Source organism: Hippocampus bargibanti, linkage group LG07 (assembly GCF_051943395.1).
Source record: "Hippocampus bargibanti isolate YZ-2025 linkage group LG07, ASM5194339v1, whole genome shotgun sequence".
Classification (NCBI taxonomy): domain Eukaryota; kingdom Metazoa; phylum Chordata; class Actinopteri; order Syngnathiformes; family Syngnathidae; genus Hippocampus; species Hippocampus bargibanti.
This window is the reverse complement of record NC_142740.1, coordinates 17,141,051-17,167,828: the sequence shown is the minus strand read 5'-3', so window position 1 is coordinate 17,167,828 and position 26,778 is coordinate 17,141,051. Positions and strand designations below refer to the sequence as shown.

The 26,778-nt window shown below is 40.8% G+C and overlaps 1 protein-coding gene across 1 annotated transcript; it reads right to left on the bottom strand.

Annotated features, from left to right (window-relative positions):
• Positions 1 to 646: 646 nt before the first annotated feature.
• Positions 647 to 15,861, bottom strand: lpla (lipoprotein lipase a). Its single transcript, XM_089000286.1, has 10 exons — positions 15,643 to 15,861; positions 14,709 to 14,917; positions 10,897 to 11,076; positions 8,647 to 8,758; positions 6,284 to 6,526; positions 4,986 to 5,228; positions 4,643 to 4,763; positions 4,303 to 4,485; positions 1,883 to 1,990; positions 647 to 1,707 (listed from the first exon to the last, which is right to left on the bottom strand). The coding sequence occupies exons 1-10, from the start codon at positions 15,743 to 15,745 to the stop codon at positions 1,656 to 1,658; spliced, it is 1,554 nt and encodes a 517-aa protein (XP_088856412.1). The 5' UTR covers positions 15,746 to 15,861; the 3' UTR covers positions 647 to 1,655.
• Between the last annotated feature and the right edge of the window lie 10,917 nt (positions 15,862 to 26,778).

Sequence of the window (26,778 nt, the reverse complement as noted above, 5' to 3'; positions counted from 1 at the left end):
GAACTGCTGAAGTGAAGTCATTTGGCGTTTATCGTTGTAATGGACACAAGTGTGAATTACAGCTATGTACAGTACATTTTTGGGATATTTGTGAACTGGTATCTTACACGTCTGCCACTGATCTAGTCCATTTTCCACTGAGTTTTGTCATCGTTAGAGCTTGAGTCCCTCCCTGCTGTGGTAGATTCTAATCTGCCCGCATTGAAACCATGGTCACATATATGTGACCTTCAATTCAATGACATCACACGTGTGATCACAACGCTGTATTCGATATTTTACTCTCAGAGCGCAATACACTGACAATCACCTCCCGATGAGCGCACGTCACGTGTTGTCGCAGCTGTTTTGCTTGAAATCTTCTGCGAACTTGAATAATTTTTCCTCGAAAATCTGGGCTGCTCTGATTTTCCCAGCCTTCGGATCGCATAAAACAATGCGGGATCTGACACCGCTTGTTCAAATGCCAGGTTTTTGTCACACAGATGAATCATTATAAAATGTTTCCCTCCATTAATATGAACTAATGTTTACACAGCCCAGTTAAAACATTTCTTGTTTCATATAGACAGCATTTTTTTGTTTTTGTTTTATTTTGTTGAGAAACATTTTTTTGGGCCAGGAAAAGCAACATGAACAGTCAGAGTATGTTAAATTCTATCTTTATTAAAACCACCTCGGTCTGTTTCTTATTACAGTTCACTGCAAATCACTTGATAAATGCACTCAACAGCATGCATGGAGACCCGTTGGATCCCACGTTCAAATAGCTGGCACAATAGAGAATCATCACAGAATGGCTTTTTATAAAATTACGGACAATGGAAGCATGACAAAATATATTACAGCTTGATATACAAATATATAAATGTACATTCAATAAATACAATACGGTGTATTCTGGCTATGGTGTTGGAAAGTCCATCACAAAGTCCAACAGCTTGCATGTGTATTTTTATTTCCAGCAATCATGTAACTTGTGTGGCTTTTGAGAGTTAGGCAGCAACTTCGCATAATTGCTGTTGTTGGAATGCATGGAAGACAAACGCGTTTTAAAGTGACCTGTGATACAATAACTAAAAAGCAATCCAATCCAATGAAAATAATTCAGAAGTTCAAATATAAAACACTGATTTGTTGTTGTTTTTTCCGGGTTTAATTTTTTTATCTAAAAATGTTATTAACAAGTCCAATGTGATTCAGTAGTTAGTAATTTCTTTGGTCCCTGTGGATCGTTGGCAGTTAGTAGTTAGGCAAAGGGACAAAAGAAAGAAAATGAAAATAAAAGAAATCAGTTTTTCATTTTTACGACAAACACCACAAAAAAATGTGTCTAATTTACTCCTCGCATGATTAACTACTCAAATGAGCAATAATTCAAAATTCATTCAGGCACAGTAAGCGTGTATAAAGAACATACTATAAGCCGAGACACACAAAAAGCAAATACGTAAAAATAGGCACCTCGTCACTTATGTAACCCCCCCCCAAAAGTTCAGAATCAAATTTGTAGACAGTAAGCGTGTATTTTGATTGCCAATTCCCAGGAAGTTTTGTGCTTTTGTCTTTCTTTGGCTGTGCATGATCATCTTGATGTTATGCAGAACGATGATGATGATGATGATGATAGTCGTGGTGGTGGTACGAGTACTTCTTTAAGCATCAGTCTGACCAAACAGACTCCCCTGCATCTTGATTTTACGCATCCTGCAGAAAGGGGAAAACAAACTAATGAAGATCTAGAGATCCCATGCCTCCTGAAATCAATTCAATATCAAATCAGCACCTGCGCATAATTGCAAATAGTGTGACAGAGAGGCAATTACAAAATGGCCATGATAAGAAAAATGGAGGTTGGACAAAAATCTCTTCTTGAACGTACAATTTTTCTTTACGACTCAGGTTATCCTCTTTGGATTTGACAAACACTGCAGCTTCTCCTCCTCGAACCAGCTCAGAGAACTCAGCTTCCTGTGCACGGAAGTTTACCCTGCAAAGATCATAATAATCCAAATTAAAGCTGCAAGCATCCCATTTTCATGGTCAATCCTTGAAACAACCACCAAACCTATAACAAGTCGTAGGCAAGCAAAGATGAAAAATACCAGGAAACAAAACAAAAACATCTTGATAGTCATTTGAACTTGTAATATCACCATGCACCACTAGATGGCAGATGCTTTCATTGTGTTTACATTGAATGTTTTACTGCTATTTACTAAAACCTGAGTAGGCCTATTTTTGCTTTATTTTTTTGCACATTTGGAAGGATATGCAGAAAAAAAATCTACCTCTGTAATATTCAAAGTGAATTTTGTGCTGTCCTTGAATGTTTTCTGTGAGATATTATTTCACTTATAGTACAGTAATACCTCAGCTTACGAACGCTCTAGCTCACGAACTTTTCACCTTACGGACATTAACTTTACGAGCATATAGTCTTGGCTGACGAACTACTTTTTGGCGGACGAACTAAACCACACAGCGCCACGGAGGCTGGCGGACTAGTTTTCGGCGGATGGACACCAAACCACACGGTCAAACAGAGCCACAGAGCCACAGTTTTTGCCACCCCCTTTCTTTGAGTGCAGACGTGGTTTGTTATCGATTTGCTATTATGGGACAGAAAAAGACCCCACCACAGGCTACTGTTAAGCTAAAGAGGACACAAAAGAAAATTATGGTCGAGCAGAAGAAGGAGATCATCAAAAAACTCGAACGAGGTGTGCGTTTGTGTAACTTAGCGTCCCAGTGCCAGTATGCTAAGTTGACCGTTGCTATGTGTGGCGAAGGGTGTTTCTGTGTTGTCTAAGCAACGGTCTCAGGCAATAAAAGAGGTTGACAAACTGCACTCGGATATCATCAAGAGGCAACGACATCAACGGCCATCACAAAGTTAAATAAAACGACTATTATACAGGGCAGTTAATTTTTTACAATACAATATCACATTTATTATACATTACAATAGCACATTTGTTATACATTTATTATACATAAAATAAAGTATAATTTGTGTTGTTTTAAGGCTTATTTAGTAGAAAATTATTTTTTATGGGGACCTGGTATTATTCTCATTTTTAATGGTTTCTTATGGGGAATAAATGTTCAACAGACAAACTTTTGGCCTTACACACACTTTCTAGGAACCAATTAAGTTTGTGAGCTGAGGTATCACTGTATGTACTTTCAATAATGTATTGTGAAAACTGAAATATACATTATGAAGAGCAGTGATCATAAATTGTGGCTCTTCTTGATTGTTTTCATCTTTCCACAAGATAGCATCACTTTGCTGCTGTGAAATGTAAATTTCTCCACTGTGAGACTAATAAAGGCAAATCCAATCCAATCCAATGAATCCGTGGATTCATCTGTTACCATTCATGAGAGACATTTCACGAGTATATATACAGTGTAATTATATTTGAGACATTATTATTTTAGTATGTACACTTTTTACGTCATTTAGCTGTGAGATTTTGCTCATGTAAAATATGTTCAGGTTGGTTGGTGAAACTGCTGCCTGGGGAGAGTTACTTGCATACATTCATTTCACTTGACATACAATGAAGAGACGGATTGTAATTTGAAAAACACTGGCACGCATATGTCACTAGACTACATTCTGTAGCTTTTGTGACATGTAGTTTGGTGGTTTTGTTAACTACACTTACCTGGGTCATAACAGCCTCTGATTTTTTTTCTTCATAAAAGTTCATCTTTATTTTGTTTTCACTTTTGTCCTTCCATTTCAGTTAGTTTTAATTCGTTTTTTAAAGTATGTTTTTATATGACTTTTTGTTTTGGAGAAAGTCCTTTGATTTTGTTCAGTTTTATTTAGTTTTAGTATTAGTTTTTTATTATATGCAGTATTTGTTGAGTGCAAGATAGAAAAAAGTTGATTACATATTGTGTACAGATGACGGCTGAAGAAACCTTCTCATCGATGGACCACTCCTGTACGACTGAGAGCTTGCACAGACGTACATATTGTGTACTACAGTTCAGTCAATTCTAAATCTACTGTTTGACCACCTGGATGGATATTATCAGTCATTAAATTAAAACATTTTAAATACTAAAAAAATTACAACATTTTCATTTTCACAATAATAACAATTAGTTTTACAAATATAAGGTGTCTTTTCAGGTAGTTTTTTGTTTCAAATCCTTTTCTTTTTGTATTTTATTTTGATAAACTTCTTTTCAACTTTAATTTGATTTGTTTCATTCCTTTCCATTATCAATAATAACCTATTGACTTATTAAAGTTGCAAACTCTGGACGAAAGGGACTTACTTCGACTGGGTCTCGCCCGACTTGATTCGCAGCTTTCGAATGTAGAACTTGTTGCTGGGCCACCAGATTGACCAGCTGAAGATGGAGTCCTTCTCCCAGCGCAACTTGACCATCATCAGGTCTCCGATATACACGTCGGTGGTGATGAGGAAAGACACTGTGCTGTTGTGGTTCATGACCGGCCTGCGGGGTGGGTTAAAGTTAAGTGTTGGTAATCTTGAGTGCGGCTAAACTAAGATTTTAAAACATTCTTGCACCTTCTAAGTAACCTGACAACATGAGAAGCTGTTCACTGTACTAACCGCTGAAATGTGCCACCGTTCAAGTGTAACACACTTACAGGACGAATGAAATGTCTTCTTTTTCTCCGTGGGTTCCGTACAGGGAAATTTTTATAGGCTGCTCACTGAAGGTCAGTCTTTGGTCGCTGAACACGTGCATCTTCACTTGGTAGTGGAAAACTGAAAAGACATGCACATGATATATTACACTTCGTGGAATTTAATCCTTTGAAAAATTTCAATGACTTTGGATATGCTGTGATTTAAAATGATAAAAGCTAAAAATGCAACAACAACAAAAAAGATTCAGATCCTGCCCCCCCCTCCCCAAACAATCATATATTAAAAGTCATTAAAGCCTAAAAGACAAAATTGAACAGGAAGTAATCGACCAATGTTTACCTTTGTAGGGCATCATTTCCCGCGTCTTGAGGTACATCTTGGCACTACGTGACGTGCGGACCTTGTGGATGTTGTAGCCGATGTTGTTGCAGCGATTCTTGCGGCAGCTGAGGCAGAGGCCCTTGTTGAACGCCTCGCGCGAGTTGCAGCGGAAGGCCATGCTCTGTTGATGCGTGTTGAGGAGGGAGTCGATGAACAGGTGGATGGAGCGCTCGTGGGAGCACTTGACAAGTTGGTCCATGTCTGCTCAGAACACACATAAACGCACATACGTGTGACAAAAAAATGAAACTGAGTGATGACATGTTGCATCTTGACGGAGAGGCGAAGGTCTTGAGTGAAGGGGAAAAAGCTAAGTTTGGCCTGGGTAATTAGAGGAAGCTACAGAGAGACTTTCTCTAACTGCGTCCTTCGAGTGCACTTAACTCATTCACTGCCATTCCCAAATTTATTCGGGTTTTGGTTTTTCTTGTGGAGGTGCCTACAAAGCGCTGGTCAGACCTCTGCCAATGTTTTTCCCTTCCACGAGGGAAAAATATCCTGTGAAAAAATATCCTGTGACTGTAAAGTGTCCTTGAGAGTTTTGAAAGGCGCTTATAAATGAAATGTATTATTATTATTATTATTATTATTATTATTATTGGATTGTATTTTGTACAGCCGCCCCCATTTCAAGCTCAGATAGCTCCAGACTCACATAACTTATGAATTAAACATTTGTTTCTGAAGAAATAAGAGAGTCTAAGATTTATTATGCTGAACAGAATGTTAATGTAGTCCTAAAACTCAATATTCCGTGGGTCCTGCAATTTGAGTGAAAATGACAAAAACCCAGGCCTTGCACTGACGTGGACACATTTGTGCCTGGCAGTGAATGAGTTACAAAAAAATAATCACACGACCCCAAAATCCAATCTAATTTCGACTGCTTGTACATTTTGTAAAATATCCGACGAGACATCCATGAGAACAGATCATATTGCTCACTCTCCATTCTGCTAGCTGAATACTGTACGGTCAAGTGATCTACCGAAAATTCTTTACATTGCGAGACCAGAGAGCAAACATGTCTTACTATTGCTTGCGTGAAGCCAAAATTGTCTGTGCCATGAAATGAATAGCCTACCCGCCTCCATTGTTTTAGACATTTAAGCGATGTCTCATTGTTTCAACAGCTGGAATGTGAACCCAGCTTCAAAATGTAAATACAGTACTACACATTGCAGGTCCGAATGCAAAGCAGCTTACGGTCTTAATATAAAGCTGATGTGAGTGAGCGAGGAGAGTACTGGACTTACTTTGCAGGCCTTTAATGCCTTCTGACGCAATCCCTTTCAGAGTGTTGTGAATGTCGCAGCCAGGTTGGAACCCGCCTCCGTTGGGGTAGATGTCGATGTGGCCCACGGGCTTCTGGATGCCGATGCTGAGGCCCGGCGAGCCTCTGGTGTTGGTGTGCAGGACGTCCACAAACTGGGCGTCGTCTTTGGACAGTGTGTTCTGGTCTTCGGCATGCTCGAACGTGGGACCGGCGGGATCCAGTCCTGCAATATAATATAATACATTTTAGCACATAACATACAATGTGCTGATTCCCATCATGTTACAGCTTTACACAGACAACTTTGTCAATTCCTTTGACCTGTTTTCTAGTCTGGAGAACCACTTAAGTCCAGCAAAATGGGAAATCATGGAAAGCGGGTCAGAGGTTTTTAAGATGGATTACTGGCAAAAAAAGGATTAAGCCCACTGATTGGCACTAATAGTGCATGTGCATACATTTGTAGACTCAGAATGTTATAGCCAACGGATTAGGTTTGACTGGTATGCAGTGTTAGCTAAAGTATTGATTCCTGTCACACATCAGTAAAGTGTTCTACACTGTAAAAACAGGATTAGACAAAAACAAATCAATAAATTGAAAGAAAATGCAACTCCAAATTTATCCTGCAATCTTTTGTTGAGAATACATTTTCAAAGGCTGACATTCAACATTCATCTCCTCAGCATTCAGACGGGAATTCTACATACAGTATATTGCCATTTCCATTTCAACACAATATATTTCAACTGTGAGAAGTGGAAGATGCAGATTGAATACTTGGGGCAGAGCATAAACCGTATTTTCCAGTGTATAAGGAGCACCAAAAAAATGTCACATTAAGCACCTTGGAGAAAATATTTGGTCATTTTTTTGAAGAATTATTCGCTACCTGAGGCTTGTTCTCAAATTTTCTGTTGACATCTACCGTACCGTATTTTCTGGTGTATAAGGCACACCCAAAAGCCTTCATTCAAAAGATGACCCTGCGCCTTATACGTAGGTGCACCTTATATGTGAAGTAATGTTGAGTCACAACAGGTCTCGCAACTCCTGTGAGCAGCGACCGACTCCATTTTCCGCTGTAGAAGTAGTTGAGCGTAACCCCAGCCTTTATTGCAGCGCCTCATGATGTTGGTGTGCCTTATATTTGGTAGAGTTTTATATATTCATATATATTATATTTGGAAAACTTTTTTTATTCATTGAGGCTGCGCTGCATAGTTTAGTGGGCCTTTTATATGGAAAAAGCTTGAAAATATACCATTCAATTGGGGTCCAAACAAAAAATGCAAAATACGGTAATCAAAATGGCAGACACGCCAATGAACATATTTAAGTCGGTGATTCCCCACCACTGCGTCAGGGCACATACACAGTATGTAAATGATATCTAATTTTACTTAATGGGTTTGTAAAGTACCATTGACGACAAATCGTAGTTCATCGTCGATGCCAACTACATAAAAGTGACACAGAATTGAAATGTTCTTCTCTTGTGACATCAACAAGTTTGCATGTGAGTGTTGAGGCGTGAACTGCGGTTGACAGCAGCAACCGCGTGAATGAGTGCATTCATTTTATTAGCTCATTGTTCAAGCAGAGTTTAAAAAACTACTGAAAGGTTAATCAGCTACTATCGCTTTCCTTTTCCTAGACTTGAGAGGATTAGAAAAAGTCGATATACAAAATAAAAAATCTGAAAAAATGTGCTTTAAACCGTGAAGTGAAGTATGCAGCCTCCCTCTAATGTGTAAATATGCTCATTCACCGAACCCTTCTGTCAATGACTGCGCCCACTAACTGTAGACTAGACTGAGGGGTGGGTCCTGGGACTGACTCACCGAACCCGATGGAACCCAGTTTAAGAACCACTGCTCTAATGTATATTTGTGAAGCAAAGTTCAGTTGTATTTCACTTTTAAGTGGTCAAACCTCGGTTTTCGACCATAATCTGGTCCAGAAACATGTTGAAAACCCGATTTGGTCGAAAACTGAAAAAATTCCCATTATAATCAATGTAATCTTTTTTTTAATCATTTTTGAACAATACAAACACACCTCCTCACAATGGAACGCTACACCAGGATAATCTGTCGGCCACAATGAGATGCGACACAAGGAAGCGGATGGGAGTCGAGTGGTGCATTCAGGCGCGCTTGGTAAGGTCGAGAACCGATTTTTGGTTGGAGACCAAGGCATAAAAAAAAGACATTTTTGGTCGAAAACCGAATTAGTCGAGAACCGAGACGTTCGAAAACCAAGGCTTGACTGTAAAAGATAATCGCACTCCTTAACGGCTACATGCAAATGAATAAGTAGTGATGGATGTGTTTGGTTAACCTGTGATCCTGCTGATCTTGTGGTCAGTAAGGGACCCCGCAATCCCGGCTACGTGTGCCCCCAGACTGTAACCCAGCAGGTGGATCTTGTCCCAGGGCAGTTGCAGTTCTTTCTGAAGGGGTCATGACAGCAACAACCATGAATTTGAGTACACTTAATTTACTCACATGCTTACGAGATCATTACAAACTAATCACTTTAAAAGACAACCGACGTCTCCGGACAAGTTGTGTCCATAATTTGTAAAATGGCTTCAAATGACTTCTACTGAGCGTATTTTACAAATATTCCACCGCGTATAGCTATATTTTACGTTTTAAGACTCGCGCTGAATATTCAGGAAGTCTTGTTTTTGAGTTGGTGACGAGTCCGTACGTGACATCACTAAAGGAACGCCCCACACCGAAAAGAAGACACATTGTAGCAGTCCTTCCATCACGTCAATGTATTCTGCTGTATTGTTTGGTCTGAAAACCTTGTGTTGCACCCACACGCCGCCAGAAGAGGGTGTCCAAGCTCCATATAAGGAATTTATCAGCCTGTGAAAACGGAGGTGGCCACAGGAGGTCGCCATTTTTCGTGCCTCTTTTTCGTTGAGACATCTCCCCTCAATGTTGCCTCATAATGGCACGGAATAAATTATTTAATCGATTCCAAACATGTATGCTTTGCTCTTCAGAACTATTTGAATCATATTCATAACTGGATGTGTAACAAGAAAGCATATTCTCCGAATCTGAAGCCATTGTTTTGATTCTGCAGCAATGCAAGACGTCTTGGTGTGACGTCACGAACTGGGGGCGGGACTTTCTGAAAATGCCCAATTCGCAGCTCAATTTTTTGCAGATTTTGGACACTTTAAGTCATTTTTATTGGTGTTTTGCATTTGAATAAAAATATCATACTGCGTGTTTTGGGTATTTTAGATGCTATCAAACGTTTTTCTGATGTCAGTTAAGAAACAAAAAAGTGACGTCGGTTGTCCTTTAAGTATAAGGTTCCAAAGGCCCTGTGGCAACTTGTGTTTCCAATCTTTACTGTTGTTTGGAATGTAATAAGGGATTACATGAATTGAGTACTCTGCCCTGAAAATCTAAACTTCAATTGTATTTATTTTTTTAAATAGTCTTGATAGCAAAATCACAAGATGCAGAAACAACTTTTTGAAGCACGGCGTCATTATTTAATAATTGATCACAACGAAGGTGGTGAAGTTGTGCGAGGTGTCCTGAAGAGTGAGATAACAGCACTATAGTTCTTTTAACTTTTGATAGGTTTGTTGGCGTTGCCACGTGATATAAATAAATAAATAAATAATATTTTAAAAAGGTACAATCCGGTGGTCTTTGATCTGTGAAATTTGATTTCAGTTGTCCTATTTCAGTCACATTGCCATGACCCTTTAATTCAAATAAATGGTTTGTTTATGTTACTATAATGTCAGTGAACCTCGATTGATTCAGCCTGCTACCACAAAAACAAGCACAAACTAGACAATCGAAAGTGACTTTTGGAAAATAAATTGTAAAATAATGCATCAAACATTTCATTTCATTTCATTTCATTGTATGAGATTGATGGGCTTGCAAGTTTTTTTAATGGAAATCTTCTTTTCCTTTTGGCTTTTCCCGTCAGGGGTCGCCACAGTGAATCAATGTCCTCCATCTATCCCAGTTTTGTGAATCCTCTTCTCTTACACCAGCTACCTTCATGTGCTCTTTGACCACATCCATAAACCTCCTCGTCGGTCTTCCTCTTGGTCTCCTGCCTGGCAGTTCAAGGCTCAGCATCCTTCTCCCGATATAGTTACTCTCTCTCTCCTCTGGACATGTCCAAACCATCTCAGTCTGGCCTCTCCGACTTTCTCTCCAACGCCTCTAATATGAGTTGTCCCTCTAATGTACTCATTCCTGATCCTATCCAACCTGGTCACTCCCAAAGAAAACCTCAACATCTTCAGCTCTGCTACCTCCAGCTCTGCATCCTGTCTTTTCTTCAGTGGCACTGTCTCCAGTCCAAACATCATGGCTGGTATTATTATTATTATTATTATTATTATTATTATTATTATTATTATTATTATTATTATTATTATTATTATTATTTGCTAACAGGTCAATGTAGAGGTACAGTATGTATGTCAGGACATTTTTAAACCAACTGGCCCCAATTAAAAAAACACACACACACACACACTATCCTTTAGGTGATTTCATGTTCATCCACGCTTTAATCCATTAGTTCACTCACTTGTATCCAGGTAACAAATTTGGCCACGTCTCGGCCCGCCAACTTGGTGTAGGCCGCGGAGGTTGAGTAGTGCTGGTTGGCGCCAGTCAGCCAGTCCACCACGATCACGTTGGCGTTGGGTACGCGCTCGTACAGAGCCGAAACCAGCTTGGGCACCCAGCTCTCAAACATGCCTGTTACCTACATGGGATCAATACACACATGCATTAATGAGGTCAGATGCCAAGTGATTGGATTGATTTTCAAGTGATAAAACTGTCTGCAATGATGTATCATTTGGTTTACAATGAATTTCCATTTATCATGGTGAAATACCTCCGAGACCCATCCTCTAAAGCAGGGGTCGGGAACCTATGGCTCGCGAGCCATATATGGCTCTTTTGATGATTGCATATGGCTCGCCGATAAAACTAAATACAGTAAAGTCTCGTTATATCGATATCGGTTATATCGATAGTACCGCTTATTACGATACTATTTTCATTTCCCTTGCACATTTCTAGTCTTTTTATGTATAATTAGTACCGTTTAGTACGATACCCGGTTATTACGATAATCCGGTTATTACGGTGCTCCTTTTCATCCCCCGCCGGCCATTTTTGTTGTTTATATCGATATATCCGTCGCGCCATTGGTCAACTTGGTCACGTGTCTTGTTACGTGAGCCGCCATCGGTCGCGCCATTGGTCGACTTGGTCACATGAGCCGCCATCGGTCGCGCTATTGGTCGACTTGGCCGTGTGACTTTGTCACGTGACACGCCATCGGTCGCGCCATTGGTCAACTTGGTCACGTGTCTTGGTTACGTGTCACGCCATCAGTCGCGCCATTGGTCGACTTGGTCAGGTGACTTGGTGCCCAGCACCCGTGTAGCAGAGCCATTTTCATTTTCAGACGCTAGCTCGTGTGTAGCAGACGTGATTGAAGTGTTTGTGTTAAAAGGTAAAAATGGGAAGCAGAAGAAGATTGATGACTTTTTTAAATTGTATACATATTACAGTAAGATGTAAGCGTTGCAGTTTCCCTGTTGTGTTATGTACATGCCCACTGTACTGTATATGAATGCAATCGTTTTTTGCAACAATGTTTCTTCAAGCGCGATGATTTTGAAAATTATTAACATTCCATACTGTGTATTAAAGGACAGCCGATGTCACTTTTTATTCAAATGCAAATAAAAATTACTTCACGCCAAGACGTCTTGCATTGCTTGTGAATCCAAACAATGGCTTCAGATTCGGATAATATGCTTTCTTGTTACACACCCAGTTATAAATATGTTTCAAATACACTGTAGTTCTGAAGATTAAAGCATACATGTTTACAATCATTAAAGAATTATATGTGCCATTTTGAGGCAACATTGGGGGAACATCTCTCACCCCAAAAAAAAGGGAGCTAATGGCCAGCTCCGTTTCTTATATGGCGCTTGGCTGCCCTCTTTTGGCGGCTTTTGTTTAATGCAGTTCGGCGCAGGATCGGATATATCGATAGTCCCGGTTATATCGATATTTTTTCGGACTCCCTTGAATATCGATATAACGAGACTTTACTGTATATACATATTGTCGTTTTTTTCACCGTTCATTTCCCGTTGGGGCTGCAGTTGGCGGAAAGGGCAATTTTGATTGGATGACACTGACCTAGAATGGCCGAAAGCGCCATTTTGATTGGATGATAGTGGCCGTCATGTTGAAACAGGTAAACGCCCCTTTAAATGAGCCCAATTAGTGCACTTCAGCGTGAATGCACTGGAGCATTAGAGTAGAGAAAATGTTCTGATTCTAATTTGCAATGAAACAATACCATCGATGAAACAGTCGAATGTCAGTGACATTTTAACAATCCCCATGTTAACGTTAGCATCAACATACTTCTGCGAGAAGTAGATTGCAGATAGCAAGTGTGGAAGCTTATGAGCCGTGTGCAGGCTAGCTAGCAGTAACTTCGCCTCTGGACCGGCAAATAGAATTTCATTCCGATCGTTTGCCTGGATTTTTACCAATCACGAGGAACGGAAAAACATTCATGTTAACGGTGAGTACTATCACAAAGTTATTTTAAATAATACATTCTGATATTTTGTTGAAAAGTGGTCGCATGTGCGCGAGCGTTTGTATGTGCGCGCGTGCGTGTGGCTCTCACTGAAAAACATTTCTAAATATTTTACTTTTATGGCTCTCTTAGTCAAAAAGGTTCCCGACCCCTGCTCTAAAGGAAAGGAGGAAATAAGGACTTTTTTTCAGAAAGGAACACTAGTGGAGTAAATAAAGTATTCATTCATCCATCCATCCATTATCTGCTCCGTGTCATCCTCACAAGGGTCCCGGATGGTGCTGGAGCTAATTCCAGCAGTTTTCGGGCAATAAGTAAAGGACACCCTGAACCGGTTGCCAGCCAATTGCAGGGCACACAGAGATTAACAACCATCTGCGCTCACACTCACACTAAGGGACATTAACCTGCCGCCACGCATATTTTTGGAATTTGGGATGAAAGCCAGAGAAAATCCATGCATGGGCACAGGGGAAACAAGTACCTGTTAAACATTGTATCAAATTCAAAATACTTCTGTTTACATTCAAAGCCATCCATAACCCTATCTTTCTGACCTGCTTCAAATCTCTGTTCCCTCTCGGTCCCTCAGATCCTCATCCTCCCTTCACCTCTATGTGCCCTCTGCCCGTCTCACCACGATGGGATGCAGAGCTTTCAGCCGCTCTGCTCCCAAACTCTGGAATTCTCTTCCACCCAACATCCGTAATATTGACTCCCTCCCTATTTTCAAGGCTCACCTCAAAACCCACTTGTTTAAAATTGCTTTCAATGTCTAGTTCTATCTGCTATTTTATTATGTATCATTTTACTTATGGTTTTATTGTTATGTGCTTTGTTTTATTGTTTTTATTGTAAAGTGTCCTTGGGTGTTTTGAAAGGTGCTTGAAATAAAATGTATTATTATTATTATTATTATTATTAAACTCCATACAGGAAGGCCAGAGCTGAGATCGAACCAACGACCTCTGCATTGGCAATACAATACAATACATATTGCTGTATATTGCGCTTTAACAACAGCTGAAGCAGTAACGAAGCGCTTAACATGGGCAGCTGTCATATACAGGAAATAAAGCAATCACAAAGTTAGTAGTAAGACTCGTACTGAATGATTTAGCGATAATATTAGCATGTTTTTGATCATTTTTCCATCGGGTGACACAGTTGGGTGACTTCTTCACTGTATAAACTTTGATAAAATCTGATTAAGTGACAAAATTTGGTGAAATGACAGCTCAGCTTCAAGTGGCTAACATGACGTGAAGCAAAGCTAATACATCTTGCTGACATTTTGCTCTAGTCTAGACCATAGGTGTCAAAGTCAAGGCCCAGGGCTCTGCTCTGGCCCGCCACTTCATTTTATTGGGTCCACGAAAGCAAATCGAGCATGTCAAGTTCCATGATACTAACTGAAGTCCGAACCAAAATTTCAAATTGTCGTATCAAAACCACAATGATAGTCATTATTCTTGACTTCAGATTTGAAAACGGGTCATTTAACAATTAGTGGTGCGCTCTGTATGTAATATGTGGACAGGATGAAACATTAGAATGGTTTCCCCTCTCACTCAAAGTCAGCCAGGATAGGCACCAGCTCACCTATGACCCGAATAAGGATAAGTGCCATAAAAAATGGATGGATTTCTTAAGAGTCCTCACCAAACAGCAATCTATCCAGTTTGGCGGCATTCCAAATAAAACCTCCTTCCACATGTCGCGGGTCAAGAGATGTTTTTTTGTGAATGTGCACTTACCGTCCAGCCATGGATGATGACAAATGTCTGCGTCTTCGCATTAAACTCGCACTCCTGGATGGTTTCGGGCCTCCCGGCCACAATGTAGCACATGTCATCATCTGGAATGTCGGCCGTGCGTAGAGAGAACTTGGACACGATGTTTGTGTAATTGGTGAGCCACTCAGTTGTGGTGATCGGCGAGGACGTGGGGGTGACGCTGCCGTTCACTGTTGCAATACGTGCACACACACAAATATGACAGATCATAAGGGCACAAAATACCTGCACAGATCATGATGAATTGGGTCCAATCCTATATTTTAAAGTAATTCTTCCATATTTTCTATTTTTCACCTTCTTTTGAAGAAGACGACAAAAAAATCTCTTCGTTTAGCTCTACAGGAGATACATAAAACGAAGACTATGTCGCCCCCTTTTGCATTTGAAGCAAACAACAAATGCAAATTAACGAATTTATAAAATTACAAAACTTTTTAACAAATTTGGTCATGTTTCGTAAATGTGTTCTTTGAAGAAAAACAATTTCAGTCGGTTTTAAGTAGAAACACGTTATTTATTCATTAAAAGACATGTATTATTGTCAGCTCTTCTTTTTTGTTCCACGTTATCTTAATCGGCCAAAGCATATTTTGTGCGTGCGTGAGTGTGTGTGCGTATGTGCCCGCGCGCATGCGTGTGAATGTTTTCCCTTATGGTTATCTCTTTACATGAAGGGTTTCCGTGGTATGCTTCACTTCATGCCCACATGGAGGTGACTTGGTGAGAGCCTTTGCACAACTGCAACCTTTTACTTTCTCAATTGTGTTATTTTATTGCAAACGTCAATTAAGCAACAGACCAGACATTTAATTATTTATCTAGCAACAATATTAATTATGGTTAAAAAAGGACATTAAAAGTACATGTACTGTATTGTTTTTGTCGCTCTTACCAAACACAGAGTTGGTGGTGAGTTCAGGGTCTGAACACAAAATGGCAAAGATTTTTCCCAAAAGTATCCAAGCAGTGAAAAAACGTACGTTTTCTTTTCCCATATTATTATAACGTTGGTCCTGTGATGAGTCTTGGGGAGTTTCAGAAGATGGCTATCCGACTTAAAAAAAAAAATAGAAATGACGCGGCGTCCTATACGCAACGAGTAAATTTTCTTTATGGTCTGCCACGGTTGGGGCTCCAAGTTATCTTTAAGGGGGTCTTATTTGCATATTAGAAGATGATTGGATGACGGTTTAGGGGCGGGGCTTCCCTGGGGGTCCTTACTCCCAGAACGGTGACCATTCACTCAGTTTGAAAAAAAAACTGCAGGGTAGAGCACAAGATAAAATACATATTATATGGGTATATATATTATACATATTTCACTTCTTTACCTCAACACACACACACACATACACCCCCCCACACACACAATCATGATGGTTATGTGCATGAAATATCCAGTTGGCAGGTGCATTACAATAAATTTCACAACGTTTTTTTATATATTGAGATACGTATCAAGTAATCTTTGATAAGGAACAGCTATCTGAAATGTAAAGCCACATATACAGAACCAATAAGCTCTTTTCAGAATCAGAATCAGAATACCTTTATTCGTCCCGCAATGGGGAAATTTGCAGTCCACAGCAGCAATTGAAGAGGGATGGGGTTGGGGTGGGAGTGAAAGGATAGAAAACAAGATATTCTAAGCATAACAAAATAAAAATGTCAACTGTATACTGTGCAAATGTAGATGTGCAAAAACCGTTCTATAAACAAGACTGTACATAGTGCAGAATCAAGAAATGCATTAAATGTCATGTTTGTATAATAACAACATTGCATTATATCCACTCAAACTGAGATATATCAAATCAAGTGGGAATAGCACCAAGCCCGATTCAATCCACTCATTCCACTTTCAAATCGAACCACATTTGAATTGTTTCACAAACCAACGGTATTCAATCATCTTTTTGGGCGAAGAGATTCATATGTGTGAGATATTTACTTTATGTACATACTATACATACATTCAATAACTATCCACATAAACAGTATGATGATCGAGTCCCTTGGGGAGTTTCAGGATCTTGTCAAAATATTCATTTTTTAATATCAGAAGCATACATTATTATCGTTGTAGTTCCCACAAAGCTGTGACATGTACAATCATGTTAAATAAGTCATACAAGTGTTTTCGAACATGCATTTTCTGTGAGTTCTGCGTTTACGTCTATTATATACATTTACACCAAACATAAAGCCAGTGCCAAAGTATAAAAAAAGTGTTGTTGAAGAACAGTAACACAAAATGTATCTTTCAAAATATAACAAGGGCTTAAAAACGTTTTGTTTACAACATGGCCAATATGATACGAATCTTGTAGATTAATAAAGGCAGCAGGGACCTCTGGTGTTAAAACGACATAGTGCAGTGATGAGCAAGAAACAACAACAACATAGATGCTAATGACATCATGTTCTATCAATTCTATAGTCTGTTTGCACACAGCAGCGACATGTTCAAGGGCGATGAACACTGTCGTGCGGGATGGGACGAGGTGCTTGAACGAGACCATATGTCGGACTTTTACGGTTAATTTCATGCCTTGGTGGGAACCGCCATTTATCTTATCGTCTGTTCTTTTCCCATAATATTAGTATATGTTCTCGGTTGTCACTTCTGGCCGTGCTGCGGAGGATGGAATGACCATGTTTTTGCAACAATGGAGCAAATGTTTATTGTCATAAACCATTGACGGCTCAACGTTTAGCGGCTGCAGCGTAGTGGTGGAATAGTGGTTTGTCCATTTGCGTAGCAGTTTGAATCTAGGCTCTGGCTTTGTTGTTTAGCATGTGGTGTGCGTGTGTTTTATGAGTTTCTGTCCACATTGTACAATAGGTTTAAAGGCATCCGTAGCTGTGAACGTGAAAATGGGTATGCATTGTTGATGATTGAAAAACATTGTATTTTCTTTTTTTAATGTGTGGATGCGGGGGTATAATGTTTCTTAAGGAGTGCCCAATGTGCTTGTGAGTGCTTTATTTTAGCCCACCAAGACAAGTTCCACTGTCCACTCCAAGTCAACGGGAAGAAGCTCCAGAGAGAAAAAGATAGATCAAAAATGCAATGGGTGCTTTGTGGCTTTACACCTTACTTTGAGGGTTTTATTTGTTTTTTATGATTACATGGTGGGCAGGATTAAATGATGTCCAAGGCCAAACAAGTCAGTAGGGTAGAACATTTTTTTCCAAAGTAATCAAGTTGCCAATATTCTACAAAAAAAATAATGACTAGGCCTTTTCATCATACATGTAGGTCTACATTTACATGTACATTTGAGTATTGGATGCCGTGCTATGTTTCGGGAGTGCACTTGGTTGCATCCAGAGCCCAACCCAATCATTAGAGAGAAGAACTACACCCTTGGTCTTTACCTCCACATTCCCTGCTCACTCCATAGAGCAAGCTGATGAGCTGTGCAACCACAGACAAACGAAATGGTAAAAGTAGAAAGGGGCTGTTTCAAGGGGGTGTCGCCGTTGAAACACTTCGAAATGCTCGATTTGAGTGACAGGATGAAACCATGCTGTATGTACTGTATCTCCTCATAATGAACACTCTGGATGAGAAGTTCTCAAAGTGTTCACTAGCAGGGTGTCTTATAGTAGCTTATACTTTTTTTAATCAGTGCAGTACATTTGCGAAGTACAGTTTAGTGCTTTAAAATTTAATTTAATATTTTTTTTTAATTCCTGATTTTATGTTTTCCCTGCGATTGGCTGGGGGATCTGATAATGTAATCATTTTAATCAGGTTTATTGGAGCTGGGAATCACCTAAAACACAGGTGTCAAAGTCAAAGCCTGCGGGCCAAATCTGACCCACCACATCATTTTATTCGGCCCGCAAAAGCAAATCAAGCATGCCAAGTGCCATGATGCTTGCTAAAGTCTGAACCAAAATTTCAAATTGTCGTATGTAAACCACAACAACAGTCATTATTCTTGACTTCAGATTTGAAAACTATATAGTTGGTTTATTAACTTGTTGTGCGCTCTATATGCAATATGTGGAGGGAATAAAACACTCTAAAGGATTCCCCAAATTCATAACGGCCCCCGAGAGGAAACCGTAACTATAATGTGGCCTGCGGCAAAAAAATGAGTGTGACACCCTTGATTTATTGGATACCTTGTTCGGAATGAAACAGTATTTTAGTCACATTTTGGGCCTACCGTGTGCCTGCATTTTATTGTTGGTCATAATGTCGGACGTTGTTTTCAAAATTTGAGAAGCACTGTTCTTGAGAGCAAATTTGGCTCCATTCCAAATGTCTGCAAGCTTTGTCAACACTTTGCAAATGAAACAGTCAATTTAAATGTTTCTCAATGATTATTGAGCCAAAGCGCATCTTTAACATTACGAAAACTTCAGGCCACGACACCGGACCAAAAATATGTTACAAAGGCAGGGTGTTTCTCAATATGTACCCCACAAAAGTCCTCTGGCATCTGCTTTGGCACGATGACCCGCACGCTCAAAGAATGCTAAAAAGAAATAAAACAAAAAGGACCATAATAGAGTAGCATTGAATATAAACACGGACCATCACATTAAAGTACGTAATAGGCAGAGTCTCTTCATAACGTGAGTCCACACGCCACACTTTATCCAAGAGAATGCTTGCATGCTTTGGCGGGAGCCGCTGTTTTGGTTCGGGATGGCATTTAAACAGGCGAGTTTTAGGGAGTTTTAGGATTTGGCCCAGAGACATAGTCACATCAATGTGGGGAGAATTATGACTGCAGGAGGATTTCCTTTTATTTCCCTTTGACCGTTCGTCGGCTGCATCCACATGTTTCATATTTGCAGATTTGCAAACACCACGTGTTGATTCTTCTTTGCAGCCATTAATCCTCATTGGTATTGCAGGGGAGCTAGAGACTGTCAAACATTTAGTGGGAACTTGTCTACTTGAGGATCTTAGAAGTGTTATTGTTTTTTTTTAACTATAATGCCCTTTCATGTCCAAAAGTGGAGTTTCTGTTGCCAATGCCATTTTCAGACATTTATTGACCAAAACAACATGCGAATCAAACCTCTGAAGATGGAGAACACTGATTCGCTGTAGCAACCCCTTGAAGGGAAAAGCCGAAAGGAAAAGAAGATTGAATGGAAAAAGACATGGAAAACACAGCATATACGAGCAAGAGATGCTGTTGGCCACAGCTCACAACCCAGGCCCTTACACGTAGACTCGCTTTTTAACTCATTCATGGTTAGACGATGTGCAAAAATGTGTCCGCTCCAGTGCCAGGGTTTTTGTCATTGTCACTCAAATTCTAGGACCCACAGCATCTTGAGTTTTAGGACTACGTAAACATTCAATGCAGCGTAACAAACATTAGAAACTCTTCTCTCGTCAGAAAAAAAGCGTTAATTCCTAAATTATGTGGGTCTGGAGTTATCTAAGGTTGAAATGGGGGCAGCTGTACAAATGTCAAATGCTGCCCCCTCGAGGGAGGGAAAAACATTGCAAGAGGTCTGACCAGCATTTAATCAGCAAACACCCCCGCAAGAAAAACCAAAACCTCAACAAATTTCTTCTGCTTACGTCTGTGTAAGCTCTCAGTCGTACAGGAGTGGTCCATCGATGAAAAGGTTTCTTCAGCCGTCATCTGTACTTCTTTGAAGGTGTCGGACGTTTCGCTTCTTATCCAAGAAACTTCGTCAGCAAACTAAAGTCTTACTGGTAGTTTAGACCCTATATATATATATATATATATATATATATATATATATCCCTACGGTCCAGACGTGGCGTGCCGGACTCTGCTATGATAGGTCCTTGCTCTCAGGTTGGGGGGAGCAGAGGACCACTCCCTGCAGCTCCACTGATTGTTCCTATTGTTCTGACTAACGACTGGCCTGATTACCCAACTTCCACCGGTATCACCTCAACTATTTTGCCTAAGCAGGCTGTTGTACGAACGATCCAAATTGAACCTCACCCCAACTACCAGTAAATCTTTAGTTTGCTGACGAAGTTTCGTGGATAAGAAGCGAAACGTCCGACACCTTCAAAGAAGTACAGATGACGGCTGAAGAAACCTTTTCATTGATTTCTTCTGCTTAATTTTAATATTATTATGTCATCAGTTTTTCATACAAAACTGCATGTCGATGTGCTCATGTTTATATAATAGCTTAACATACAGCAGCAACTCTCCACACACGAGGTCAGAGGTGCAACACACATGGAAGGTCGTGTTCTTGGCATCTTTTGTGAACTCACGCGACCCTTGTTTGTTTGGGGTTTTATTTGACTTTTGTTCTACCTGGCTTTCATTGCTACCAGCTTGCAGACACAACAAGAGAGAAGACCTTGCAGAAATAATTTATTTTGAACAGATCAGGGCTTGAAGCCAAATTAAATTATGTCAAATAAAAAAGGGCCAAGGTAAGGTGCCTTTGTACTTTATACCTTCTAGCTTGAAGATAGCATGTTCTTATTGGGTATGACATGGTGTTTACTATCGCCATAATGGGCCGGTTGGAAAGAAAGAAAGATCATAAATTTGAATTCCTACGTTCAAGGGTGTCACTTGGATTTTGTAGTACTCTTAACTTTACAACTTAATGCTTTTTTATTGCAGTGGAAATGTCGGTCTATGTTTACACACAATGTACACAGCGAACTGCTGCTTTAATGGAGTCCCACCATTCACCAATATGATTTAATACAATATGAACACAAAGAGAAAACAAGCGGAACCGAGATTTGAACCCACATCCTCTTCAAAACATTGCATTCATTACTGCAAACGTCACCTAAAATAGCCTGAAAACTGTACATGTCTGTGTTTATGCACAACACTTTACATCACTTAATGACATTCTAAATCAGGGTTGTCAAACCTATTTATGTCATAGGCCACATTTAAGTTATTGTTTCGCTTGGAGGGCGAAAAAAAGTCAATAAAAATGCTTTACTCAACCATTATTGAAGTTACTGTAATGAGTAGTTTGGTTATAAGAACAATATGTCTATTATTTATTACCGACAATATGTCTATTATTAATTATAATTGATAATTAAAATTTGTGGTTGATATTTTAGCAAGCATCAGGGAAATGAGCACATTTGATTTGCCTTCACAGGCTACATACACACACACACATACATAAAAAAATCCTCGTCTCACCCACCATGGGTGGTGTCTGTCCCCATTTCAGCTCGGGTCCTCTACCAGAGGCCAGGAAGCTTGAGGGTTCTGCGCAGTATCCGTGCTGTTCCCAGCACTGCGCTTTTCTGGACCGAGATATCCGATGTTGTTCCCGGGATCTGTTGCAACCACTCGTCGAGTTTGGGGGTCACTGCCTCGAGTGCTCCGACCACCACAGGCACGACTGTCACCTTTACCTTCCAGGCTCTCTCCAGCTCCTCTCTGAGCCCTTGGTATTTCTCGATTTTCTCATGTTCCTTCTTTCTGATGTTCCCATCACTCGGGACCGCTACATCCACGACAACGGCTTTCCTTTCCCCTTTATCTATGACCACGATATCTGGTTGGTTGGCCATTGCCATCTTGTCGGTCTGTATCTGGAAGTCCCACAGGATCTTTGCTCAGTCATTCTCCACCACCTTGGGAGGTGTTTCCCATTTTGACCTTGGGGTTTCCAGTCCATACTCCGCACAGATGTTTCGGTAGACTATGCCAGCCACCTGGTTATGGCGCTCCATGTAGGCTTTCCCTGCCAGCATCTTACACCCTGCAGTTACGTGTTGGATTGTCTCAGGTGCCTCTTTGCACAACCTACACCTTGGGTCTTGTCTGGTGTGGTATATCCCTGCCTCTATGGCTCTGGTGTTCAGGGCCTGCTCTTGGGCAGCCAGGATGAGTGCCTCTGTGCTGTCCTTTAGGCCAGCCCTCTCTAGCCACTGATAGGACTTCTTGAGATCAGCCACTTCTGCTATGGTTCGGTGGTACATCCCGTGTAGGGGCTTTTCCTCCCATGATTGTCCCTCTTCCAGCACCTCATCCTCTGTTCCCCATTGACTGAGACATTCTCTGAGTACATCATCCGTTGGAGCCTTCTCTTTGATGTATTCATGGAGCTTGGATGTTTCATCCTGGACAGTGGCTCTCACACTCACTAGTCCCCGGCCTCCTTCCTTACGGCTTGTGTACAGTCTCAGGGTGCTGGACTTGGGATGGAACCCTCCGTGCATGGTGAGGAGTTTTCGGGTCTTAACATCCGTGGTCTGAATCTCTTCCTTTGGCCACCTTATTATTCCTGCAGGGTATCTGATCACTGGCAGGGCATAGCTGTTTATTGCCCGGGTCTTGTTCTTGCCATTGAGCTGGCTTCTGAGGACTTGCCTCACCCGCTGGAGGTATTTGGTCGTAGCCGCTTTCCTTGTTGCTAATTCGAGGTTGCCATTGGCCTGTGGTATACCGAGGTACTTGTAGCTGTTTTCAATGTCTGCTATTGTTCCTTCAGTGAGTGAGACCCCTTCAGTGTGGACTACCTTGCCCCTCTTAGTCACCATCCGACTACATTTCTCCAGCCCGAATGACATTCCGATATCACTGCTGTAGATCCTGGCTGTGTGGATCAGGGAGTCTATGTCCCTTTCGCTCTTAGCATACAGCTTGATGTCATCCATGTAGAGGAGGTGACTGATCGTAGCTCCATTTCTGAGGCGGTATCCATAGCCTGTCTTGGCGATTATCTGGCTGAGGGGGTTCAGTCCTATGCAGAACAGCAGTGGGGAGAGTGCATCACCTTGGTATATGCCACATTTGATGGACACTTGCGTTAGTGGCTTGCCATTGGCTTCAAGTGTGGTTTTCCACATCCTCATCGAGTTTGCAACGAAGGCTCTCAGGGTCCTGTTGACCTTATACAACTCCAAGCATTCATTGATCCATGTGTGTGGCATCGAGTCATATGCTTTCTTGTAATCAATCCAGGCTGTGCACAGGTTGGTCGGGACCTGCAGTCTTGAGCGACTGTTCTGTCAACCAGCAGCTGATGTTTGGCACCTCTAGTATCTCTACTAATGCCTTTCTGTGCTTTGCTCATGTATTGATCCATGTGTCCACTTATCTTAGCCGCAATGATGCCTGACATGAGCTTCCATGTTGTGGAGAGACAGGTTATTGGCCGATAGTTGGAAGGAACTGCACCCTTTGAGGAATCCTTCATGATCAGGATTGTTCGCCCTTCGGTTAGCCATCCTGGGTGAGTCCCATCCATCAGCAGCTGGTTCATTTGTGCTGCTAGGCGCTCGTGGAGAGCTGTGAGTTTCTTTAGCCAGTAGGTGTGGACCATATCCGGGCCTGGTGCCGTCCAGTTTTTCATACCTGAGACTCTTCCTTGTATATCTGCCGCTGTGATGGTAACTGGGTTCTGTTCAGGGAGGTTGCTGTGCTCCTCTTTCAGAGTCACCAGCCATTGTGCACTGCTGTTATGTGCGACCTCCTTCTCCCATATGCCTTTCCAGTATCTTTCAGTTTCCAGCCTTGGAGGGTCTGCTCTGCTGTTAGAACCCTGCCACTGAGCGTACACTTTCGCAGGTTGTGTTGCGAACAGCCTGTTTATTCTTCTGGCCTCATTCTCTTTCGTGTACCTCTTTAGGCGACTGACCAAGGCCTGGAGCCTTTGTTTGGCAGTTTCGAGTGCTTCAGGTATGGTTATCTGCATGTACCTCTTGGGTATTGGCCTTTTATTCACACCTCTCTGGGTCTCCGTCAATTGACTCACATCTTTCCGAGCCGCCTTGATCTTGGCCTCCAACCGTCTTTTCCATGGTGGGTAATGAATATCGTGGCTCTCATGGTTGCTCTTGTAGCCAAGCATGTCTAGGATCACTGATGCTGAGGTGTATATCAGCTCATTGGTTTCCGTGATTGTTCTGGTCGGGATCGTTCTCAGTGCTGCATTCACAGTTTCCATGAGACTTTCAGGTGGTACTTCACATAGCCGTTGTAATCGGTGCCTTCGTTGCCCAGTTTTCATTCTTGCCATGATCTTATCTCTCAGGTCATTTGCTGCCTCGCTCAGCATTTCATTTATTGGGGCTGGCTTCCCAATCTCATTATTCATTGGGGCTTGCCTCCCAATATATATATATATATATATATATATATATATATATATATATATATATATATATATATATATATATATATATATATATATATATATATATATACTTGGCTAAGATTGCAATTCTGATAAATACTCAACATTAACAAATCCATTTTGTATTGCTAAAATGGACTATTCTGATTCTGATTTGTCTTCTTTCTATAGTTTTGTCTTAAAAGAAATTCTCATTACCTAATTTGGTCACAAGAACATTACAGATCTCTGGATAAGCAAGTTGGCTAGCTAGCTGGCTTGCAAGTCAAGGTACTTACCTACCAACCACGTCGACAGTATCCATCCATCCATCCATCCATCCATCCCAGAGATAATGTATGGATGGATGAAATCAAGATTCAAACGTCAAACTTCAATGCTGTGACACTTACAAGAGGCGTGTAGCCCTTCCTCTAAAAAATTCCCTATTTGCCAAAAAACTGCAACACAGCAAAAGAAGCCTCCAGATGTTCATTAGTCAGAGAGGTACACGAGTATACAACCAAGTCGCGAAAGTGGCACACAGTTTCCCAATTCAAACACACCATCAACAATCATCAGATGGAAAGCCACTTCTTTATCGCATTTACATAAAAAGCAGAGTCGATTCATATGGGAGTCTTTAACCTGGACGTTCTGTAAATGGAGTGGCAGGCATTTAGTGGGCTCTGTACATCCCCTGGTTCAGCTACTCATACTTGTGATTAATAGACTTGATCTACACGGACAAAATGTGCACAGTGGTTTCATAACTACGGATTATGAAACTTGTGAATGCATGTGGTGTCTGGGGTAAAGTGTTTCATGCCGTGCTCTTGTGTTCAATTCATCTTTGTGTCCAGGTCACAAATGGCAGACTTTTGGCTGATTTTATTAAAAGTTTGAAATCTAGCAAAAAACAAAAGAAGTTTCAGGGGAAAAAAACCATTTACTGTGGCGTGTGCCTTGCCGCACATGCACATGTTACATATGTGTGCACGCGTGCGCTTGTCTGTGTATGTGTGTCTGTGCCCTTTACTCATTTTTGCATCACAATGGCTTGCTGACATTTTGCATCAATTTTGACTGCAGTGGGATTGGGAAATGTTGAGATCTTCAGCGCTTTCGCGATGCATTTGGGAGAATAAAGAGTCGAGAAGGTCCTCTTGTTTAGATCATACAAGTAGGATATTTATTTGCCGAAGCACAGACAGCAACCGCTGCGTTCACCGTCGTACGAGAAGTCCAAAACATATACACACAAACTGGCTTTTATCGCTGTCAAGTCATGTGATGTCGCGTCGTGGCTGGGTTGCCAGATCAGTTCAGTATTACAGCATTACATAAAATGAGGATACAATCTAACTTTCTCAACAGGAAAGGCTTGTAGTTTCAACATTGGTGTTCCATAAAATGTATCTTCATTTCGAGCGTATAAATTAATTTTTATTTTGTTTCTTCTCGGTTATTTTGCTACACTTTCTTTGATCATCACTTAAATTTGCAAAAACAGGAGTGTTTTGGCTGATTTTATTAATAGTTAATAGTTCAGACGACCCCTGAAGGAAAAGCTGAAAGGAAAAGGAGTGTATCTCTCAAATTAACTCTGTGTCTTCTTGATTTTCTTTAGGTACTGCGGTGAAGTCTCACTTTTCAAAAAAACATGCATGAGAGGTTTACGGAAGACTGAGCTTTCCCTATGCGTGAATGACAATGTGAAGGGGTGTGACTGTGCATGCTCTGCAATTGCCTGGGTGCCCACCGCCCCCTCCTCGGCGATGGATGGGAGGACAAGCGGATTTTGTTCGTCATTAAATGTAACTAATTATGAACAACAATTTAAAATTATAATTTATAATTGATTTGTTGCTAAAATAAATTGTGCTACAGATTCTTACTTTTTAAAATGTCGTCTCTAAAACAAAAAAATATCGCCCTTAAGCACTAACGT